Source organism: Podarcis pityusensis (genome assembly GCF_964106645.2).
Source record: "Podarcis pityusensis genome assembly, chromosome: 13".
Classification (NCBI taxonomy): Eukaryota; Metazoa; Chordata; class Lepidosauria; order Squamata; family Lacertidae; genus Podarcis; species Podarcis pityusensis.
This window is the reverse complement of record NC_138038.1, coordinates 49,036,551-49,055,222: the sequence shown is the minus strand read 5'-3', so window position 1 is coordinate 49,055,222 and position 18,672 is coordinate 49,036,551. Positions and strand designations below refer to the sequence as shown.

Here is an 18,672-nt window from a genome sequence, read left to right as displayed (position 1 = left end):
TCTGGGCGGCTTCTACAAAGACCAAAAATACACTAATGTCATACATTAAAAACTTCCCTGAACAGGGCTGCCTTAAGACGTCTTCTGAATGTCAGGTAGTTATTTATCGCTTTGACGTCTGATGGGAGGGAGTTCCATAGGGCAGGTGCCACTACCAAGAAGGCCCTCTGCTTGGTTCCCTGTAGCTTTGCTTCTCGCAATGAAGACCCTCGGCGCTGGACCTCAATGTCCAGGCAAAACGATGGGGGTGGAGACGCTCCTTCAGGTATACTGGGCCGAGGCCGTTTAGGGCTTTGAAGGTCAGCACCAACACTTTGAATTGTGCTCGGAAACGTACTGGGAGCCAATGTAGGTCTTTCAAGACCGGTGTTATGTGGTCTCGGCGGCCACCCCCAGTCACCAGTCTAGCTGCCCATTCTGGATTAGTTGTAGTTTCCAGGTCACCTTCAAAGGCAGCCCCACGTAGAGCGCATTGCAGTAGTCCAAGCGGGAGATAACTAGAGCATGCACCACTCTGGTGAGACAGTCTCAGCCTGCGTACCAGATGGAGCTGGTAAACAGCTGCCCTGGACACAGAATTGACCTGCACCTCCATGAACAGCTGTGAGTCCAAAATGACTCCCAGGCTGCGCACCGGGTCCTTCAGGGGCACAGTTACCCCATTCAGGACCAGGGAGTCCCCCACACCCGCCCGCCCCCTGTCCCCCAAAAACAGTACTTCTGTCTTGTCAGGATTCAACCTCAATCCATTAGCCACCATCCATCCTCCAACAGCCTCCAGGCACTCACACAGGACCTTCACCGCCTTTACTGGTTCTGATTTAAAGGAGAGGTAGAGCTGGGTGTCATCTGCATACTGATGAACACCCAGCCCATACCCCCTGATGATCTCTCCCAGCGGCTTCATATAGATGTTAAAAAGCATGGGGGAGACGATGGAACCCTGAGGCACCCCACAAGTGAGGGCCCAGGGGTCTGAACACTCATCCCCCCCCACCACTTTCTGAACACGGCCCAGGAGGAAGGAGCGGAACCACTGTATAACAGTGCCCCCTGGTAGAGGGCCAATGTTTGGAGCTGCCGTCTTCTTCCAACCGTGCCGCTAGTCCTTAAGATTCTGCAAGATCTTCATCTTCCTTTCTTTCCGGGGAGGATGGAGCCTCTAGGACCCGGGACTTGGAGGCAGGAGAGAGGGTGGGGTCTGGAGAAGGAATAGACGCGAGTGTGAGCCCGGGGAGGGGAGGGAGCTGGGCTGGGAGCCAAATCCCACTGCCTGCCTTTTTTTTTTCTTCCTCCTTCGCCCTTTCCCCCCCTCCTTTCTCTGCCTTTTTCTAAAGGTCTCTCTCTCTCGCTCTGCACGCTTTGGTGGCAAAGAAAAGGAGGAAGGAGCCGATTGCAAAAGGAGGAGAGCAGAAAAGAAAGAAGAGAAAGGAAAGGACGGGCGAGAGAAAGAAAGAAAGGAGGAGATTCTCCCGGCAGCCGCGGGAGGGAGGAGAGGAAAGAGAGAAAGAGAAAGAAAGAAAGAAAGAGTGGCAAAAGCTGAAAGGAGAAGAAGTGGCACATCCGGCATACCGGAGCCGGAGAGGGGGCGGGAAGCGCGACTTTTGCAGGGAGAAAGAAGGGAAGAGGACAAAATGGGAGAGGGAGGAGGAAGCGAGGGCGCCGCTCGCTCTCCAACAGATGGGAGCGAGAAGAAGTAATCCCTTCGCCCAAACTGGGAGGCGGGGAAAGAGAAAGGAGAGACGCGCGAGGAGAGAAGGAAAGAAGGAAAAGAAAGAAAGGAGGAGACAATGATGGAGAAGGCGCTTTGAAGTCCTCGAGGAGCCTCCGCTCTGCTTCCACCTCCTGCCCTCTTTCTGCTTTTCTTCTCCAACTCTCATTCATTCCTTTCTTTCCCCACGACCTCCTTTCCCCGGGTCGCTTTGCGCACCAGGATTGCGCACCAGGATCGCCCGTTTCCCTCCTTTCCACCTGATCCCTGCTTTCTCCTCCTCGTCCCCTTCTTTTCCTCTTCGTCGCCTACTTTCTGCCTCCCAGCCAGCTGTAATTTTCCTTTTCTCGACTGGCCTCCTTTCTCTCCCCTCACCCAATTTCCATCCAGCAACTTGGTTTCTGACTTGGGACGCTCCCTGGGCCGGATAAATTGCTACCTTGCAAGGAAGGAGCAGGTCGGACCCTTCTATTATTGGCTTGAGTGGGAGCCAGGATCCCAGCCGAAGGGGGGGGAAAGGCCAAAACCCTAAATTTGTGGGTGTGGGTATCTGCTTTTCCTTGGAAGAGAGTTCCCCCATAATTAAGCCTGCAGCAAACCCAAGCTGCTTGCCTCAGCATAAAATCGATTTGTGTAGGAAAGACCCAATATTTTTCCCCCCCCAAAAAAAGAAAGGAAAAAAGATGGACCTGCGACCTTTCGAGAGAACTGGTCTCCCTCCAAAATGCAGAGCATCTGGAAAGCAAACCGCCAATCCCTCATTTTAAACCCACAGAAGAGGGAAAACATAACTTGGGAGTCTTGAGAGAGAAAATTGCTACTTTAGGTTAATATGGAAAGCTGGAGTCTAGTTTATCCAAGCTGACTGTTTGGACTTTGCTTATGGCAAATGACAGAGAGGAGTACGGTTGGTTTGGATCAGCTGCTTTTTCAGCTGGATTGTGCAGTCTTTTTCTGGATGCTGAAGATTAATTCAACTTCTAAAGTCCACCTGTGTCCACTTGGGTTGGGGTTGCAGCACGTATACGTTTTCTGGATGTTGGACTCTGTCATTTGTCAACACTGATTCTGGATTGAATATTTGTGCTAACAAGTTATTTTTCTAGATTTTGGCAGCCCTCCAAATTACTTTTTTTGTTGTTGGAAAAACACTGCTTTTTCTGGATTATAAAGGGTGTGGAAACAACATCATGTGGAATTCCTCAAAATTTACAAATGATTTTGGGGGTTTTCTGAAGAGCCTCAAGTTTCCCATGCTTTGAAAAAGTTAAAATTATGATGTGCCATCTCCCCCATCACCAAATCTTACATCTCCCCTGTAGTTTGAGGGAGAAAACATGGGTCTTTCTTAGGCAATGAACTTACATTAATGTGCATCGTGATTTTTGAAATTTGATTTTTGTCAGTATTAGCATTTTCAAGCTTCACGTCTCCTGAAGATCTGGAGCTTTCTGCAAAGCAGGCTGGATTTGTACACAGACGTTTTTATTATTATTATTTGGGAGAAAAACTGGATCAAACCTCAGGATTTAATGAAGAATTTAGTGTCCTGGGGCCTGGAGAAAGTCTGCAAAACATCTGGAAGTTCCAAGACGTGGTAAATACTGCCTGCATTCTCAGGAAAAAAACTGACCTGCTGGATGTGTGTGTGTGCTTTTTTAATCTATTTCGGATATGGTATTTTGGATAAGTAGGAAAGTTTGTTAGCATCTGTGGATCTACAGACTCTGCTGGCAAGCCTTTTGGCTTGAAAGGAATAGCTCTGGATTTCATGACGATGCAAAAATCCCTGGTCGTTCTTCTGAGCGTGCCAGGTTTTTTTTAAACAAGGACCTTTGGAGAGAAGTACAGTATTGCAAATGCCTCTGTTTTGGGTTGCAATTCCACTCTGTGGTTGCAACGCAAGCCCATGTTCCAACTTGTTACTCTTTCGCCTCGCCTGCCTCATCAATCCATGCAGCCTGCACGGCCTGGAAGCAGGCAGGCCTACTCAGATGGTTTTTCTGGGAAGCTTTTGCTGACCAAGAGATTTGGGAAGGCTTACAAAAACCTCTGGGGTGTGGGGCAAAGAGAATTGCAAATTGAAAGTGGCTGGACTTCTGTGAAACCAGACTCGTAGCAATCAAAGGACAGGGAGCGTTTGAGTTCGGTTGGAAATTACCTTTCCCTCCCACTTTGCGTTGGGATAGTGTTTTGCAACAAATTTGCCAACTTCTGTTGTTTTTGTTGTTTTTGAGAAACTCTTGTTTTGAATCTGTTCTTGCTTCTTCCATCCCCAAAGCATTGGATATATATTTTTCAAGGATATAAGAAACCAGTGTTGAATTTCTCAGGAATCTCTTCTTCGTTTCGGAACAACCGAGTGCATGGACAAATAATGCACCTAGAGGCAGGGATATTGTTTTCAGAAGCCGGCGAAACAGAGGTGTAATCTTCGTTCACAATCTCCTGGGTCTGTGGTTGTTCCTTTTCCACTTCTCGGTGTTCCACCCCCTGCCTTTTGCGAAGCAACATGTCTGTAAGTATGCTCAGCTAGGAAAGAGAGCCAGATATTTAGCTAGCCCTGAGAGCAAAGTCTAGAGTTGAATCAGGAATCGAGAGCTCTTTTAACCTTGGACAAAAGATTTGTTTCGGGGTCACTGGGCCACAGCACGTTCCAGGTGTACAAACAGTGAAGACTAGGGGAAAAAGTACAGAGCTGTAAAAAAACCTCTCATGGGAACGTTTGCCAATGGAAAACCATTTTTAATTTCCCTCACAATTCCCTGCAGATGTTTAATCTGTGGGGGGGGGGTGTCCCAAATTCACCTGAGATTTTGCTTCAGGTGAAATTGGATGGCGTTGCTCAGCTCGTTTGGTTGAAGGGGGGTTGTGGCTTTCACTGGGCCTTGGCCCCAGCACCTGTTTGAATGCTGAAGCTCAGAATAGCCAAGTGTCCCCAACTATATTCAGTAGGTCTTTGCTTAATAACGTGATTTAATACATTCGGGGGCAGAGGATCTGGCTGCTTTTGTAGGTTTGAGCCCCCGGGTCTTTCAGCTTTCTCAAATCAAGGCACGTCTCAATTTATTTTATCTTACTTTCTGCAGCTTTACCAAAGAGAGAGAGAGAGAAGGACAGGGATCCCTCAGCAGGGACTCTCCCCCTATAGAGAAACACATGTTAACTTCTTGAACGTTGCCCTCATTTCAGAGCAGTCATGCACCCAACTCCCTAATGAGATCATCCCTGGCAAAGCATTATCTGTCAGCACCCAAATTGGCTCTTTCCCTCCCCCCACCCACCCACCCCTTGATTGCCAGATACTCTGAATTTCTCCTCCAATACTGGAATAACAAGGAGCATATCCTATTAGTGGCCAAGATCTGCATTATATTTTAATCTGATTATTTTTATTGTCGTAGGCCACTTTCGGAACTGGTTTGACTGGAAAGCAAGTTAGCAGTAGCGACAGGGATCTGGCGCCCTAAGGGCTATTTTATCTGCCACCGCCACGCCCCCCCCCCCCCCGGAAACTCTTCCTAAATTTTAATCAAGGGATCAGCAACACAATAAAATGCCCCCTTTTTTGCGCATAATGTAAAGGTCACTGCTAACCCTACACAGAGCTGACCCATTGAAATGAATGGACCTAAGTTAGTCATAGTGATTAACTTCAGTGGGTCTTCTTTTGAGCATTGGATACAACCCATTGCTTTTCAAAGCTGTGGGAGTGAGGGATTTCCAGATGAGTCAGTCATTTCAGCAAAAAACAAACCCAAAGTCTCAAAGATTTCACCAATTCAATGTCACATCTATCCTTTGGGATTTGAATGTTCACATTTGCAAGTCATTCGGAGTGTGAATATGCATGTTCCGTAGCGTCTCTTACTAATGTGCTCTGACTGATAGATGAGGCAACTTTACTGTGGAGCCTGGCTGCCAATTTGTGTTGCGAAATGCAACTGCCATCTGGAAAATGGGTATATATATCTCTGAGCAGTGCAGTCGTACCTTGGTAGTCGAACGGAACCCGTTCCGGAAGTCCATTCAACTTACAAAATGTTCGAAAATCAAAGCACGGCGTCTGATTGGCCGCAGAGACCTCCTGTGGCCAATTGGAAGCCACACCGGGTGTTTGGCTTCCGAAAATCATTTGAAAACCGGAACACTCACTTCCAGGTTTCGATCGTTCAGGAGCCGATTTGTTCGGGAGCCAAGGTGTTCAAGACCCAAGGTACGACTGGATAAAATCCCCCTCTTAGGAAGGCATCTGTTGAGCTCTTCCACCCCAGGAAGAGTCTCAAGCGGGTAATATTAAAAAGGGAAGGCAGATGCATGCATCCAAAAAAAAATCAAAAAAAAAATCATGATACAGCCTTCCTTGGACTATACCACTTCAGAATATTGGGGTGGGAGTGGAATTTGAATCCTACTCTGCAACTCTCTGCTGTTTAAAGTGGCAGAGCCCCGCTTCCAAAAGGCAGAGAGGGTTGTACCTGTTTTGTGTGTCTCTTTGTGTCTCTTTGTGTCTGCATGCGCTTCCGCTTAGCCGGTAGCCCCGTCCAGGAGTCCCTGCCACATTCGGACTTTTGCCTGCCTGTGCGGGTGGCTGTGAATTATAAGCTACGACTTGGGAGAAACAGATGGCAGCCTGGGATTTACGGGGATTTGGGTGGCGAAAGCGAGAGTGTTGGAGAGAATGCTTTGCTCCGCACCAGATAGGGGTCTCGCCCTGAGCTCATTTATCGCTTCCTGGGTTGCATCTAACTAACTGGGTTACCGGCATCTGGGCCCGTCGCTATCCAGGGTTAACGCAACAGTGTGAACATCTGCATTTGGAGCAGCTTTGTCTGGGAAACACCCTGGATCGAGGGACAACCCTTGTGATATATATATATCCCATGTGGGGAATGGGTGGGTTCTCCAGCTCCCAGCCAAGGAGTATAGAACCACAAAATATAGAATCACTATAGAGTTGGAAGGGACCCCGAGGGTCATCCAGTCCAACCCCCTGCAATGCAGAAATCTTTCGCCCAACATGGGGCTCTGCCGGCACGACAAAGAGCCAGGGATGATGGGGGTTGCGGTCTATAAGGACACAGACATTGCACCATTGCAGATTGCAAAGGCAACGCAGCTTGTGTCCTCTTTTGGGGGAACGATCTGTCTCCAGGCAGGTGAATCCCGAGTCATTTTTAGGGTTGTGCAGAGTCAGGAAGTGGGGGTACAGAATCTTTGTGTCGCTGTTGATCCGTGGGTGAAGTTTCGAGCGCCTGTCTTGGACACAGGGTTGTACGCTAAGGGTTTGTTTCCTGCTGAGTCTCGCTGTGTCTGAGCATCTCCCCAAAAGGACAGCGTGTGCCCATCTGGCTGTGTGGTGGCCTGTCCTTACGGCTGCGTGTTACGTCCTTAAAACTACCACCAAGCAGGCACGTCTGGCCGTTCGCCTCTCTTGGGTACGCTCAAGTGCCTGGGGCCAAATCAAGAACTGACCCACCCTCCTGAAGGCATCTCTCTGGCGCTGATCAAACTTTATGGCGCTTAAGCAAGCGAGGTCTTTTGTTTGAGGCAGCCGACCCCTTTCCACCTTTCTATTGACAGTGAAGCTGCCTTATCAAAGGCCTTGGAGCTAAATGCAACCTCCCTGCGTCAGGGCAGACACGGACAAACAGCGTGGAAGGGGGTGGGTGATCTTTGTGCCTTCCTCATGTGCTTCCTGGTAGCATCTGATGGTGGTTGTGAAATGCAGGGTGTTCCTGAAAGCTGGGATCCTGGCTGCCATTGGGACTACAACTCCCATCATCCCTAGCTAGCAGGACCAGTGGACAGGGATGATGGGAGTTGTAGTCCAACAGCAGCTTGGGACCCAAGTTTGAGAAAAACACTGGCTAGGCAGACCCTCAAGAACCTCTCAGGTTCTCTCTGTGTGTGAGATTTGCACATCCCTGGGAGAAGACTGCAGTCTGTACTGGGATATCATTTCATGTTTTTGTTTCTTTAAATTTATACGCTGCTTGATTGGGAAGGGGTGGACTTCAAAGCGGTTTGCAAAAAGAGCGAAGAGCGGCGATTCGAAAAATAATTAAAACCAACAGCAAGCTAAAAGCATATCAAAGCACACGCCGGCAGTCCACATATTTGGGTAGGCTCGCCTAGACGGAAATGTTTTCAGCAGGCACCCAAAATTGTGCAGCGAAAGCGCCTTCCTGCTGTCAAGAGGCAGGGAGTTCCAAAGTCCAGGCACTGCCACACAAACGGAACAAGGATTCAATGCAGAGCAAATATTAGGGGACATCCAGAGCAAGTTGGGCAGTTTGAAGCAGTCAAGTTGGCATATGTGGAGTTTTGTGAAGAAGATACACCTCAGTTAGCAGAGCAGGAGACTCTTCTTAACCTCAGGGTTGTGGGTTCGAGCCCCATGTTGGGCAAAAGATTCCTACACTGCAGGGGGTGCATAGCTGTCAACCATCCCTTATTTGGCAGGAGAGTCCCTTATCCCAGCGCTGTGTCCCGCTGCTGTCCCTTATTGATGATGTCCCTTAGATTTCCCGGGTTTCAAAGGAAGCAGCTCCTCTCCCTCCCTCCCTGCCGGCCAGGGAGGAGGGAGGCTCCAACTGGGTTGCTTGGCTGCTTTGCTCACACAATAAGGAGTCTAAGAACGACTGGGGGGTGGAGCTTGCATGCCTTGCGCCGATCAAATCGGCCGCGTTGCCTGGGGACTTGCCTTTGCTCAGCGCTTCCCAGCGGAGAGGTGACGGTTGACAGCTATGAGGGGGTGGGGCTAGATGACCCTCGTGGTCCCTTCCAGCTCTGTGATTCTGTGAGCTCATATAGAGATGTAGTGACTTCATCAGCATTTTGAGGGATGCCTGATCTGCCCTCTGCTTCCGCCAGGCCCAACTCTGCCGCGCCCTGTACGACAACGCCGCCGAGTGCCCGGACGAGCTCTCCTTCCGCAAGGGCGACTTGATGGTCCTGCTGCAACCCGAAGCCCCGGGCCTGGAGGGCTGGCACCTCTGCTCCTTGCACGGGCAGCAGGGGATTGTGCCAGCCAACCGGGTCAGAGTCCTCCCCGAGCCGGGGTCTCCAGGGCCCACCCCTCGCCGGAACCACGTCCCAGCGGACGTCTACCAAGTGCCCAGGAAGGAGGCGGCAGCGGCGGCAGCTGGGACGGCCTACGAAGCTCCCCAAGATGAGCGGAGGAGGAGGGGGCGCAGGAAGGAGGAGCAGGAGGTGAGGAATTTGTTTATTGACTCTCCAGAATTTCAGAGGGGGAATCTCTCCTGGGCCCTGCTTGGAGCTGCTGTCAGAAATCAAACTTGGGACCCTCCGCAATGCAAAGCAGATTGAGCTCTATTTCCTAGAACCCCAAACTACGGCAAACCTTGAGATTTGAGGCCAATATTCCACTAGGTGTAACCCAGGGTGTGGGTGGGTGTGTGCAGCTACTGGTTTCTTAGCTCCACCCCTTCTCTTTTAGCCATGCCCCCTTTAGCCCTGCCACCTCCCCTTTACATTCTTGTCCTTATTAATTAAAATTATATACTTTATCTGTAAATCTCAGGGTGGTGCACAACACAAATACAACAAACACAAAATACGCAGTGAAAAATAAGAACAAAGACGAACCAATGATTCCGTCCACAACACATTTAAAAGGCCATGGAATATTAAATCAGTCAGAGGCCTGGTTGAAGAGGAACATTTTTGCCTGGTGCCTAAAGGTGTATAATGAAGGAGCCAGGCAAGCCTCCCTGGGGAGATTGTCTCACAAATGGGGAGCCACCACAGAAAAGGCCCTGTTCTCATGTTGCCGCCCTCCGGACCTCTCTGGAGTAAATTTATTTAAAGCAACCTTCCCCCACCAGATGTTTTGGCCCTCAACATGGCTGAGGCCAGTGGGAGTTGTTTTCCTTTTTTCTTTTTCTTTTTTAAAAAAAGATATTTATTGAGTTTCCATTTTATAACATATAAATACAATCTTTGTTTTTTCACAAAAGTTCAAACTCATTTGAGCTCATCGACTTCCCCCCTTCCCACCTCATGGTTTCTTTATTTCTTTGCTGTATCATCACATTTGTAATTTCCCCGTTTTTACCTTACATTATTCCCATGTCCTATTTAATTTATCTGTAAAAAGGTAGAATTTTCGGCCTTATAAGCCTTTGTAAGTCATTCCTGCCAGTGTTGTTTTCCAAAACACTTGGAGGGCACCAGGTTGGCAAAGGTTGCATTTAAGGTATTCCTCTGGGACTACGGCCAAATCTCACGGCTTGTACTGGCTGGCTTTTGTTACTGCAAAACAATCCCAACCATGAACCTCAGGATGAAGTCCTGGTTTGATTTCTCTCTCTTCCTCCTCCGCCCCCAGGTTTATGAGGTGCCACCACCCGCCAGACCCTGCCCTCTGCCCCCCGAGGGGATCTATAGGGTGCCTCGCAGCACCAGACGAGACGGGGACCCTGCCGAGGTTAGTGCTTACACTCACTGGGAGAATTGCACGATGAAATCCGAGCGGCTGGCTACATTATTGTTGACCGCGATGGCGTACTGTGTTTAGTTAATTAACACATTTTTAAAAATCACAATCCCTTCAAGGAGATCGGAGCTATGCACACGGTTCATCCCTCTCTCTTCCGTCCTCTCAACAACCCTGAGAGGTAGGCCGGGAGAAGGCGTGTGACTGGGAGCTTCATGGATGATTTGGCCTCGGTCCTGTATATCTGAAGGAGCGTCTCCACCCCCATTGTTCTACCCGGACACTGAGGTCCAGCGCCAAGGGCCTTCTGGCGGTTCCCTCGCTGTGAGAAGTGAGGTTACAGGGAACCAGGCAGAGGGCCTTCTCGGTGGTGGCACCTGCCCTGTGGAACGCCCTCCCACAAGATGTCAAGGAAATAAACAACTATTTTACTTTTAAAAGACAACTGAAGGCGGCCCTGTTTAGGGAAGTTTTTAATGTCTGACGCTGTATTGTTTTTAATATTCGGTTGGAAGCCGCCCAGAGTGGCTGGGGAGACCCAGTCAGATAGGCGAGGTATAAATAATAAATTATTATTATTATTTGAAGCCAGGTCTTCTTGGCTGTCGTCTGACACTTCAATCACAGCGCCACACTTCCTGTAGGATTGGCACAGGGACTGCAGATGGCGGAAGCAGCATTTTTCAGTTGGAAAAAGGGCTTCAGTTTGCTGGGTGCCTGCAGGCCAAAGTTTAAGGACCCCTGTTTCCAACTGGAGGCTGGTTGGGGCAGGGAGCCATTGCAAAGCACTAACGATTCCTGTGTTGCCGCGGGTTGGGCTAGATGACCCTCAGGGGTCCCTTCCAACTCAACGACGCTTTTGTATGCAGTGTCGCAGTAGTAAGGCTCATAAGAGCCTTCCGCTTTGTCGCACTAGCAGCACACTCGTTCGAAATCTAGCCCACTAATCCCTCAGCTCCCAGGGCTTCCCCCACCCGGAGTCCTGTTTTAACCTTTTCCCAAGGGTGAAGGCCCTGCCTTGTAGCCCAGGCTGTGGGTGGGAAGATGCATTTGATAACCATGCCATTTAAGACAACTGGGATTCGGCTGCCTGCTGTCGAGCATCCCCCCTCCGTTAGAGAGCTGCCTTTGTGGACAGCTGGACCCGTCTGTTGCTAAAGACAGCTGCGGCCGTGCCGGTCTCCGAGGGTAACTGTATCTCAGCCCAAATGCGGAGACTGCTGTCTCCGGACCAAACCAGTGTCCTTTTCAGCCCCTCAGCTGAGGCAGAGGTTGCCCTAGATGGATGAAAGCTTGGTGGGGAGTGGCAGGTGGGGTTGGTTAGAGAGGGGGCCAGTGGACCTGAAGGGCTGAATGTAAGAGATACACTCTTGAGTTTGGGGGTGCCGAGTGTGTGGGTCTGTGCCAAAGGATAACGGGCAGCATCATGGGGGAACAGGCCACAGAAATCTGCCATGGGGCTCTTTGGGTTTTGGGGGGGGTCGTCTCTTCAAGGCGAATTTGTTTGGGATCGGGAAGCCGGGAACGGCTACTTAAAATGGTAGGAACGTCAGACGCCATCGTATACCAAGTTAAACCATCTAGGTCAGAAGTGTCCCTATTAGGGGTGGGCAACCTGCAGCCCATGGGTCAGTCATGGCCCACCAGGGGTATCGGTTTGGCCCACAAGGCCATATCTTCAAAGCCATGCCCACTTGTCAATCAGTTGGCATCGCTCCAGTGGGCAGGTGACGCTCACTAAGAGGTGGGGTTCAATTCTGTTTTAGCCGGTTCTTTGCAGGGTTTCCCCCCTCCGGCCCTACCCACCCAACCTATGGCCCTTGGAGGTTTGCCCATGATGAGATATACCCTCCCCCACTGTCAAGAGTTTGCCACCCCTGTTGTCAACAATCCAGAAATCCCCTCCCTCCCAAATCTGTTGTTCTCCTCCTTTCTCTCTTGTTTCCTGGAGTTGATTAACACAGTACAGAATTCCTGGGAGGCTACCATTTCAGTCTGATGTTAGGGGGTTGTATATATCCAAGCACTTCCCCATATCTCCAGATAAGACACCTCCTCCTATATACATAGAAACGTAAGGCTGTTGTCATGCTAGAGTTTGAATCCAGGGTGACAGCAGAAAGGCAGGCAAGCAAGGAGCGGGGGTGGGGGGCAAGTGGCCCAGGCAAGCTGTTTGGCAAACCCCTCTCTGAAGCGCCACCCCCTCTTTAAAAAGGGTTGTGGGGGGTTGGGCAAGCTGTGTGGGGGTAGGCGAGAGGAGGGGTGAAGTGTAAAGGGACAAAAGGCAGGCCAGGTGTTTGGGAAACAGGGTTGGCGGATAAGCGGAGCAAAAAGGGACAGCAAGTGTGTGTGTGTGTGTGTGTGTGTGTGTGTGCGCGTCCACAAGTAGGTGAAGCCTCGAACCTTCTCACAAGCAGGCTAGTTTTCAAGAGGTGAGGAGATTTTGATGTGAAGAAACACTCAGAGTTGCGACTCCTCACTCCCTCCGTGAAAGAGTGCACTCCAGGCAACGTTATAAAAAGTGACGGATATGAACCCAAAGTTTGGCGTTTCCACCCAGCAGCTTAAACCTCGTTCTCCCTCTCCTTCGTCATCATCATCCCTATTCTTCTGTGCTCCTCAGGTTTACGACATCCCCTCCTCCCTCATCCGAGACTCTCTGTCCGACACCTACGACTCGCCTTCCCCTTGCCCGAAGAAAGTGGCCCGTGTTGCCCCTCAGCCCTCAGCCCCTCCGCCCTCCGACGACCCCTACGACGTGCCCCTCGCCTTCAAGAAGCCCGCCGGTCCAGAGGAGGACGGGGACGCGGATGACGGGGGCCCAGAAGGCCCCCTCGTCTATGCCACCCCTTCAAACCTGCGTCGCGCCTCAGCCTTGCTGAACTTGTACGAGTCGCCCGAGGAAGTGTTGGCGGGAGGCAGAGAAGAGGAAGAGGACGGGGGCATCTACGACGTCCCTCTGCTGGCGCCCGGCTCCCCGCCCCTCGAGGGGGCGCTGCAGGGACTGAGCTTGCGGGATCCGGGACCCCCTTCGAGACCCCGTTTGCCCTCAGCTGAAAGCCTGTCGCGGCGCCCCCTACCCGCCCTACCCAGTGAGGAACGGCTTTCCGTCGAGCCCCCGCCGCCGTCCCCGAGTATTGTGCGGAAAGGGAGCATCCAGGACCGCCCTCTGCCCCCGCCCCCGCCCCGGCTGGGGGGTCTTGGGGCAGGAGAGCAGCTGGAGCAAGTCGCAGATGACGGGCACAACGAATACGAGGGAATCCGCCTGGCGGAGGAATACGACTACGTTCACCTTAAGGTGAGTTCAGCGGTGAACGGCTTGCCGCAATGTGTGTGGGTCAGCCTTTGACCCCAGGGCCAAGGCAGGGTCAGAAACCCCTTCATCGTCGCTCTGGGTTTGCATTTGATCCGACAAGGCTCTCAAGCACAAAAATCGTTTGTTTTCCTGCACTGAAATTAATTGTTTTCATCGGTTGAATTGTACTGCTGTTGTTATTGTTCTTTCAGTGAAGTTCAGTAAGTGGTGGTGATTTTCCAGGATAGTGATGGGGAAAGCTAAATCTGCTTAACCGCTGAATGGCAGGCAGAAATCCAACAGGTTTTTCCATCACTGTATCCTCACTCTGAAAATCCCAAGGGATCCTGGGAAATGGGATCAGCGTTCTCTAAACATAGCATCCTCATGAAATGCAATCCCTTGGGTGTCTTGATGGCTGAACCAGATTTTAAAACACCTGAGCCACATTTGCAGTGAAGCTATGCTCAGTTCTGCTTCCATCTCCTAAGAACCATTAAAATTATTATCACCACCACCACGTTTCTGTGGTCTTCACCCAAAATCCGTGGCATAAAAGCTAAGCTGTGCATCATTTACACGGTGTTTTTTTAAAAAAAATTAGAAAGAAAGATTTGTACATTGCTTAATCACAAAGCTCTAATAAATAAAACTACCTGTGAAACACAGCTGAAGTGTACGAAATGGTCACCGAAACAAATATATACAAGGTAAGTATCAATAAAACAGATGAAATTGGTAAAACTCTTAAAACAAAGAGAACTACGTTATATGTTTGAGGAGGCAGATCTTTGAGCAGAGGGTCTCATTCTGTGTGGATAGCTAGATTGTGTAGCAATTTCGGAGGTCAAATAAAAGACTTTCCCCCCAAAAGGCATGGACCATGGTACATTTCCGCCAAACACGAGACCGTTATGTTTCTCAAGGAGACTGGGAAAGGGGTGGGGGGACAGGGTCAAACCATAATAAGGCATGAAGCAGCAGGAACAGGTTGCAAGGACTGGATATGTGGCTGGTTTCTGTGTTGTGTTACTGATGGCATTTTCTGGATCTTTTGATACAAAAGTTGATCTTCTTTGGAGACCAAAAACCTCATCACCTTCTAAGCTTTCTGTTCCACTTCCCTTGCACACATACCCACAATCCTGCCTCTCTCTTCCTTCCCAGGGAGCAGATAAAACCCAGCCCAAAGCTACAACTTCTGAAGGAAGCCTCGGACTCGCCCTTTCTGCAGACACAGCCCAGGCTGAAGAAATGGTACGTCTCGCTTTTTAAAATGTCTTCAGCTTAGGCTGGGGACGGATGCCAGCATCTCCTTATGGAATTTGTCCTCCCTGGGAGGCAGGCCTCTTGGTTTTTTGGGGTTTCCCCCCTGCCAAAGGAGAGCCGAGACCGTGAAGAGACTCTGCCAAGGCCACACAGTCAGTCTGTTGTCGAGGTGGGGTGGGACCTGGGTGGCGCTGCAGTCTAAACCACTGAGCCTCTTGGGCTTGCCGATCAGAAGGTCGGTGGTTTGAATCCCTGTGATGGGGTGAGCTCCCCTTGCTCTGTCCCAGCTCCTGCCAACCTAGCAGTTCAAAAGCACACCAGTGCAAGTAGATAAATAGGTACCACTGAGGTGGGAAGGTAAACGGAGTTTCCGTGCACTCTGGTTTCCGTCACGGTGTCCCGTTGTGCCAGAAGCGGTTTAGTCATGCTGACCACATGACCCAGAAAAGCTGTCTGTGGACAAACGCCAGCTCCCTTGGCCCGAAAGTGAGACGAGCACCACAACCCCATAGTCGCCTTTGACTGGACTTAACTGTCCAGGGGTCCTTTACCTAGAGGTGGGGTTCTAAGATGGTCTTCCCACAAACCACACTCTTGGTCCAGCAGTGTGCATGACACACATGCACCCTTAAAATATAAGCAGGCAGAGGGGGAAGGTGGCTGCCATCTTGAATTTCCCATAATGCCCTGGGAGGGATGCTACATAACTGCACTTGGTTATGTCTCAAGAGCCAAGGAGACACACATACAACAAGGCGGCTACAGATGAGGCAGTTAGCTCCCACTGAAGCCTTACGTAGACCAGGATTTTGCTAGGCTCTTCCTCCCAGTCAAAAATTTGGTGTCCTCCAGCCAGGAAGGCCCAAAATAAGGCACAAGCAAGAAGTGGAGCCTTTTTGACAGCTTGTGGAGGCAGCCACAGACCCTTAATTTCAGCTTAGAAGGCCATATTCCAGCCACACAGAAGCACTTGAGGACAGTGTGGAGCAGGGCTAAGGAGGGGCATGGCCTAGAGAGAGACCCGAGGGCCTGATGTGAGGGCATGGAGGGCCTGAGGCTCCTGTCCCCCCCACAAGGAAGAAGCCCGGATCTCATCCTCACTGAGTTCCTCTGACATGTGCAATGTAAGAGATCCTCTAATAGTTCTGGGGGCATTATGGGAAATTGGAGCAGCAACGAGGGACAGAGAAGAGCACCAGAGAATTTTGAGGTCCTTGCCCTCAAAACCATCAAATTGCCCCCCTCAAGTCTTCTCTTGTGCCAGTGAGGGAGATTTTCGTTCTGTTGTAAAAAGCATGCCACTTAAATAAGTCTCCCCATGTTTGATCTGCTTGAATTTTCAGAATTGCACACAGACATGTTTCTCTGGCGCCCAATGGGAAAGATTTTCCAGGCAAAGGAATCAGCCAGCCATCTCTCATCTCTGACAATAATGCACACAAACACACAGCCAGAGTGAACAAAATGGCAGCCGTCTTAATCTTTTTCTCTTCGGTTTATAGGCTCTGCCTTCCCCTGAGGACAGCCAGCTTCTGCAATTCTACACGGGCCAGTGCCAGACGCATTATACCACCCTGCTCTCAGCCATCGAGGCGCTCCTGGCCAGCGCCGGGGCCCACCAGCCCCCGTGGGTCTTCGTGCCCCACGGGAAGTTCGTCATCGTCACGGCGCACAAACTAGTCTTTGTGGGGGACACCGTGTCCCGCCTGGCGTCCTCTGCCACCGTGCGGGCGAGGGTGGGGGCAGCGAGCAGCACCCTCTGCCAGGCCCTGAAGGACGCCGTGCTCTCGGTCAAGGGGGCTGCCTTGCACTACCCCTCGCCGCCCGCCGCCCGGGAGATGCGCGAGTGCGTGGCAGAGCTCTCCCGGCAAGCCTTGGCCTTCACTTCCTTGCTTGGCACCCTGGCGCCATCTTGAATCCCGCGTCAGTGCCGATTCGCCACCAGCAAACTCCTGCCCTGAAGCTGTGAGACACTACGACCCCCTCCTGTGGCAATAATTGCAGTGCTGCTTGGTGGTTTTCTGGAACCGAGCAGGCCCGAACCTGCCCCCTGGATAACTCAGGACCTCCCCTAAAAACAAACGTTTCCCTTGGGTTCCAGCTGCCATCTTGTCAGGGCCTTTTAACCCCCGTGGCGTTCAGCGCCTGCAGCCAGAAGCAACGTTTAGTGACCTTCGACCCTCGGGTGCTCAGTTTCGACCCACAGAGGAGACAGCCTTGCTCGACTTCATGACAAGAAATGGTCCTTGTCCGTGCCAGACCTTTGCCTATTTGCTTTCACTCCCTCGCCCTTGCACCGGCCACCAGCCATCTTGGACGGTTTCCTAACCAAAGAACGTTCTGGACCTTCGGCCTTTGACCCAACACTGCGCATCATGACACCCATTTCCCTGCTCCAGTTAGGTTTTGCTAATTCTGACATGGGTTCCTTCCTGAAAACATCGAGGGTTTCTCAGATGCCCCTCGATAAAGATGGTGGCTTGAGGTCGTAAGACCAAAGACACGTCTCCCTGCTGGCTCTTCATAGACTTGACAACAGTTCTTTAAGAGTGCAAAAAAAACCCAAAACCCCTGAATGGGAAAGGAGCTGAAGGGAGACAGAATTGATGGGAAATGACCCTTGTCATCCTGTAACAAAAGATTCTGGAGCAATGGCTGGAGAAAGAGGGGGGATTGGGAGAATGGCCAATATTGCTGCCGCAGAGAGGGTTATGGGAAATTGCCAACAGGGGCAAAAGAAAACAAAATGCAGAGAGGCAGCCAAATGTGAAAAGAAGCAAATGAATCTGGGGCAGGAAGGAGGAAGCTGAGGGTGAACAGGAAACGATAAAAAAAAAGTGGACAACGGGGACGGGTCAGTATGGACACTATTACGATGCACAGTGTGAACTAGCAACACAAATAACTGGTCAGGGGGGTTATTGAGCCACTGCTAGGTCAGCGGAATAGAGCCAGCACCTGGAAGGGGTCAGTAATCTTAATAATAGAAGTCCTTCAGCTTGATCTATAGATTCATTCCTCAGGTTTGTTGTCTTCCTCTGAAAAACCCCCCTCTAGATATTGGATAGCCGCCAGACAATTCTGCAGTTTACAGCATCCGGCCCCACCTGCTCCCTGCGAAGACCCTCATCTCACTTCCTCACCAGGAAACAAGCGGGGTCAAGAATCTCTCTCTCAGGAAATATTTGCCAAGTTATTTTCTAGGTTTGATCATAATAAAAATGGGTGAAAAAACAAACACCCATGTTGTGTTGCTTCCTTCCACATCCTGATTGGTTTCCCTCTCCCCTCCCCTCAAATCTCCCCCGACAACTTTGGCGTGCTTTGATTCCATTTCTGATTATTGATACACTGATGTTCAGGAAATATGACTTGCGGATTTAAAATATAAGCAACGGAAAAACGATAAAGCAGCTGTTAAAAGCAGACACACCCCCACACAAGAAACAACACAGCGAAACAGCCATAAACTAGGGGGAGACAGCAATCCATTTTCAACGGCAAACTGGGAATGAATTTAAAAGTTTTACACGAAAAGGCTCTGCGAGATCTAGATTTGGTCTAATAAAAGTTGACCACCTGGCAGCCTGGGAGAATGATGTGTGGGTCCAAGGTCATTAAATGCCAGAATGAATTTCAAAGCTGCAAAATTAAAAACTGGGTGGTATTCAACTAAGTTTAATTCAGAGTCTAACTACTGAAATATGACTTAAATTTGGTCTATTCATTTTGACAGGGCTGCTCTGAGTAAAGTTTAGTGGAGTACCACCCTGTAAAATTTTGAAAAACCTCAATTATATTTCTATATCTGCCTCCTGCAATTCCCGTTCTTGACGCCCTTGCCCCAGGTACAGTACATGCTTTAGTCATGGGGTCTAGAAGACTTGTGCCTATAAACAGTTAAGAAGCGAAGGAACATGAACACTGATCTTGTTT

The 18,672-nt window shown here is 50.3% G+C and overlaps 1 protein-coding gene across 1 annotated transcript; it reads left to right on the top strand.

Annotated features, from left to right (window-relative positions):
- Positions 1 to 1,263: 1,263 nt before the first annotated feature.
- Positions 1,264 to 17,974, top strand: EFS (embryonal Fyn-associated substrate). Its single transcript, XM_080979794.1, has 6 exons — positions 1,264 to 4,229; positions 8,588 to 8,926; positions 10,065 to 10,163; positions 12,796 to 13,470; positions 14,635 to 14,724; positions 16,239 to 17,974. Exons 1-6 carry the CDS (start codon positions 4,224 to 4,226, stop codon positions 16,650 to 16,652), a joined length of 1,623 nt encoding a protein of 540 aa, XP_080835920.1. The 5' UTR covers positions 1,264 to 4,223; the 3' UTR covers positions 16,653 to 17,974.
- Positions 17,975 to 18,672: the final 698 nt, after the last annotated feature.

Coding starts and splice junctions, on each gene's coding strand:
- EFS (XM_080979794.1), top strand. Junction 8,927..10,064: donor GCAGGAAGGAGGAGCAGGAG/GTGAGGAATTTG, acceptor CTCCGCCCCCAG/GTTTATGAGGTGCCACCACC. Junction 10,164..12,795: donor GAGACGGGGACCCTGCCGAG/GTTAGTGCTTAC, acceptor TGTGCTCCTCAG/GTTTACGACATCCCCTCCTC.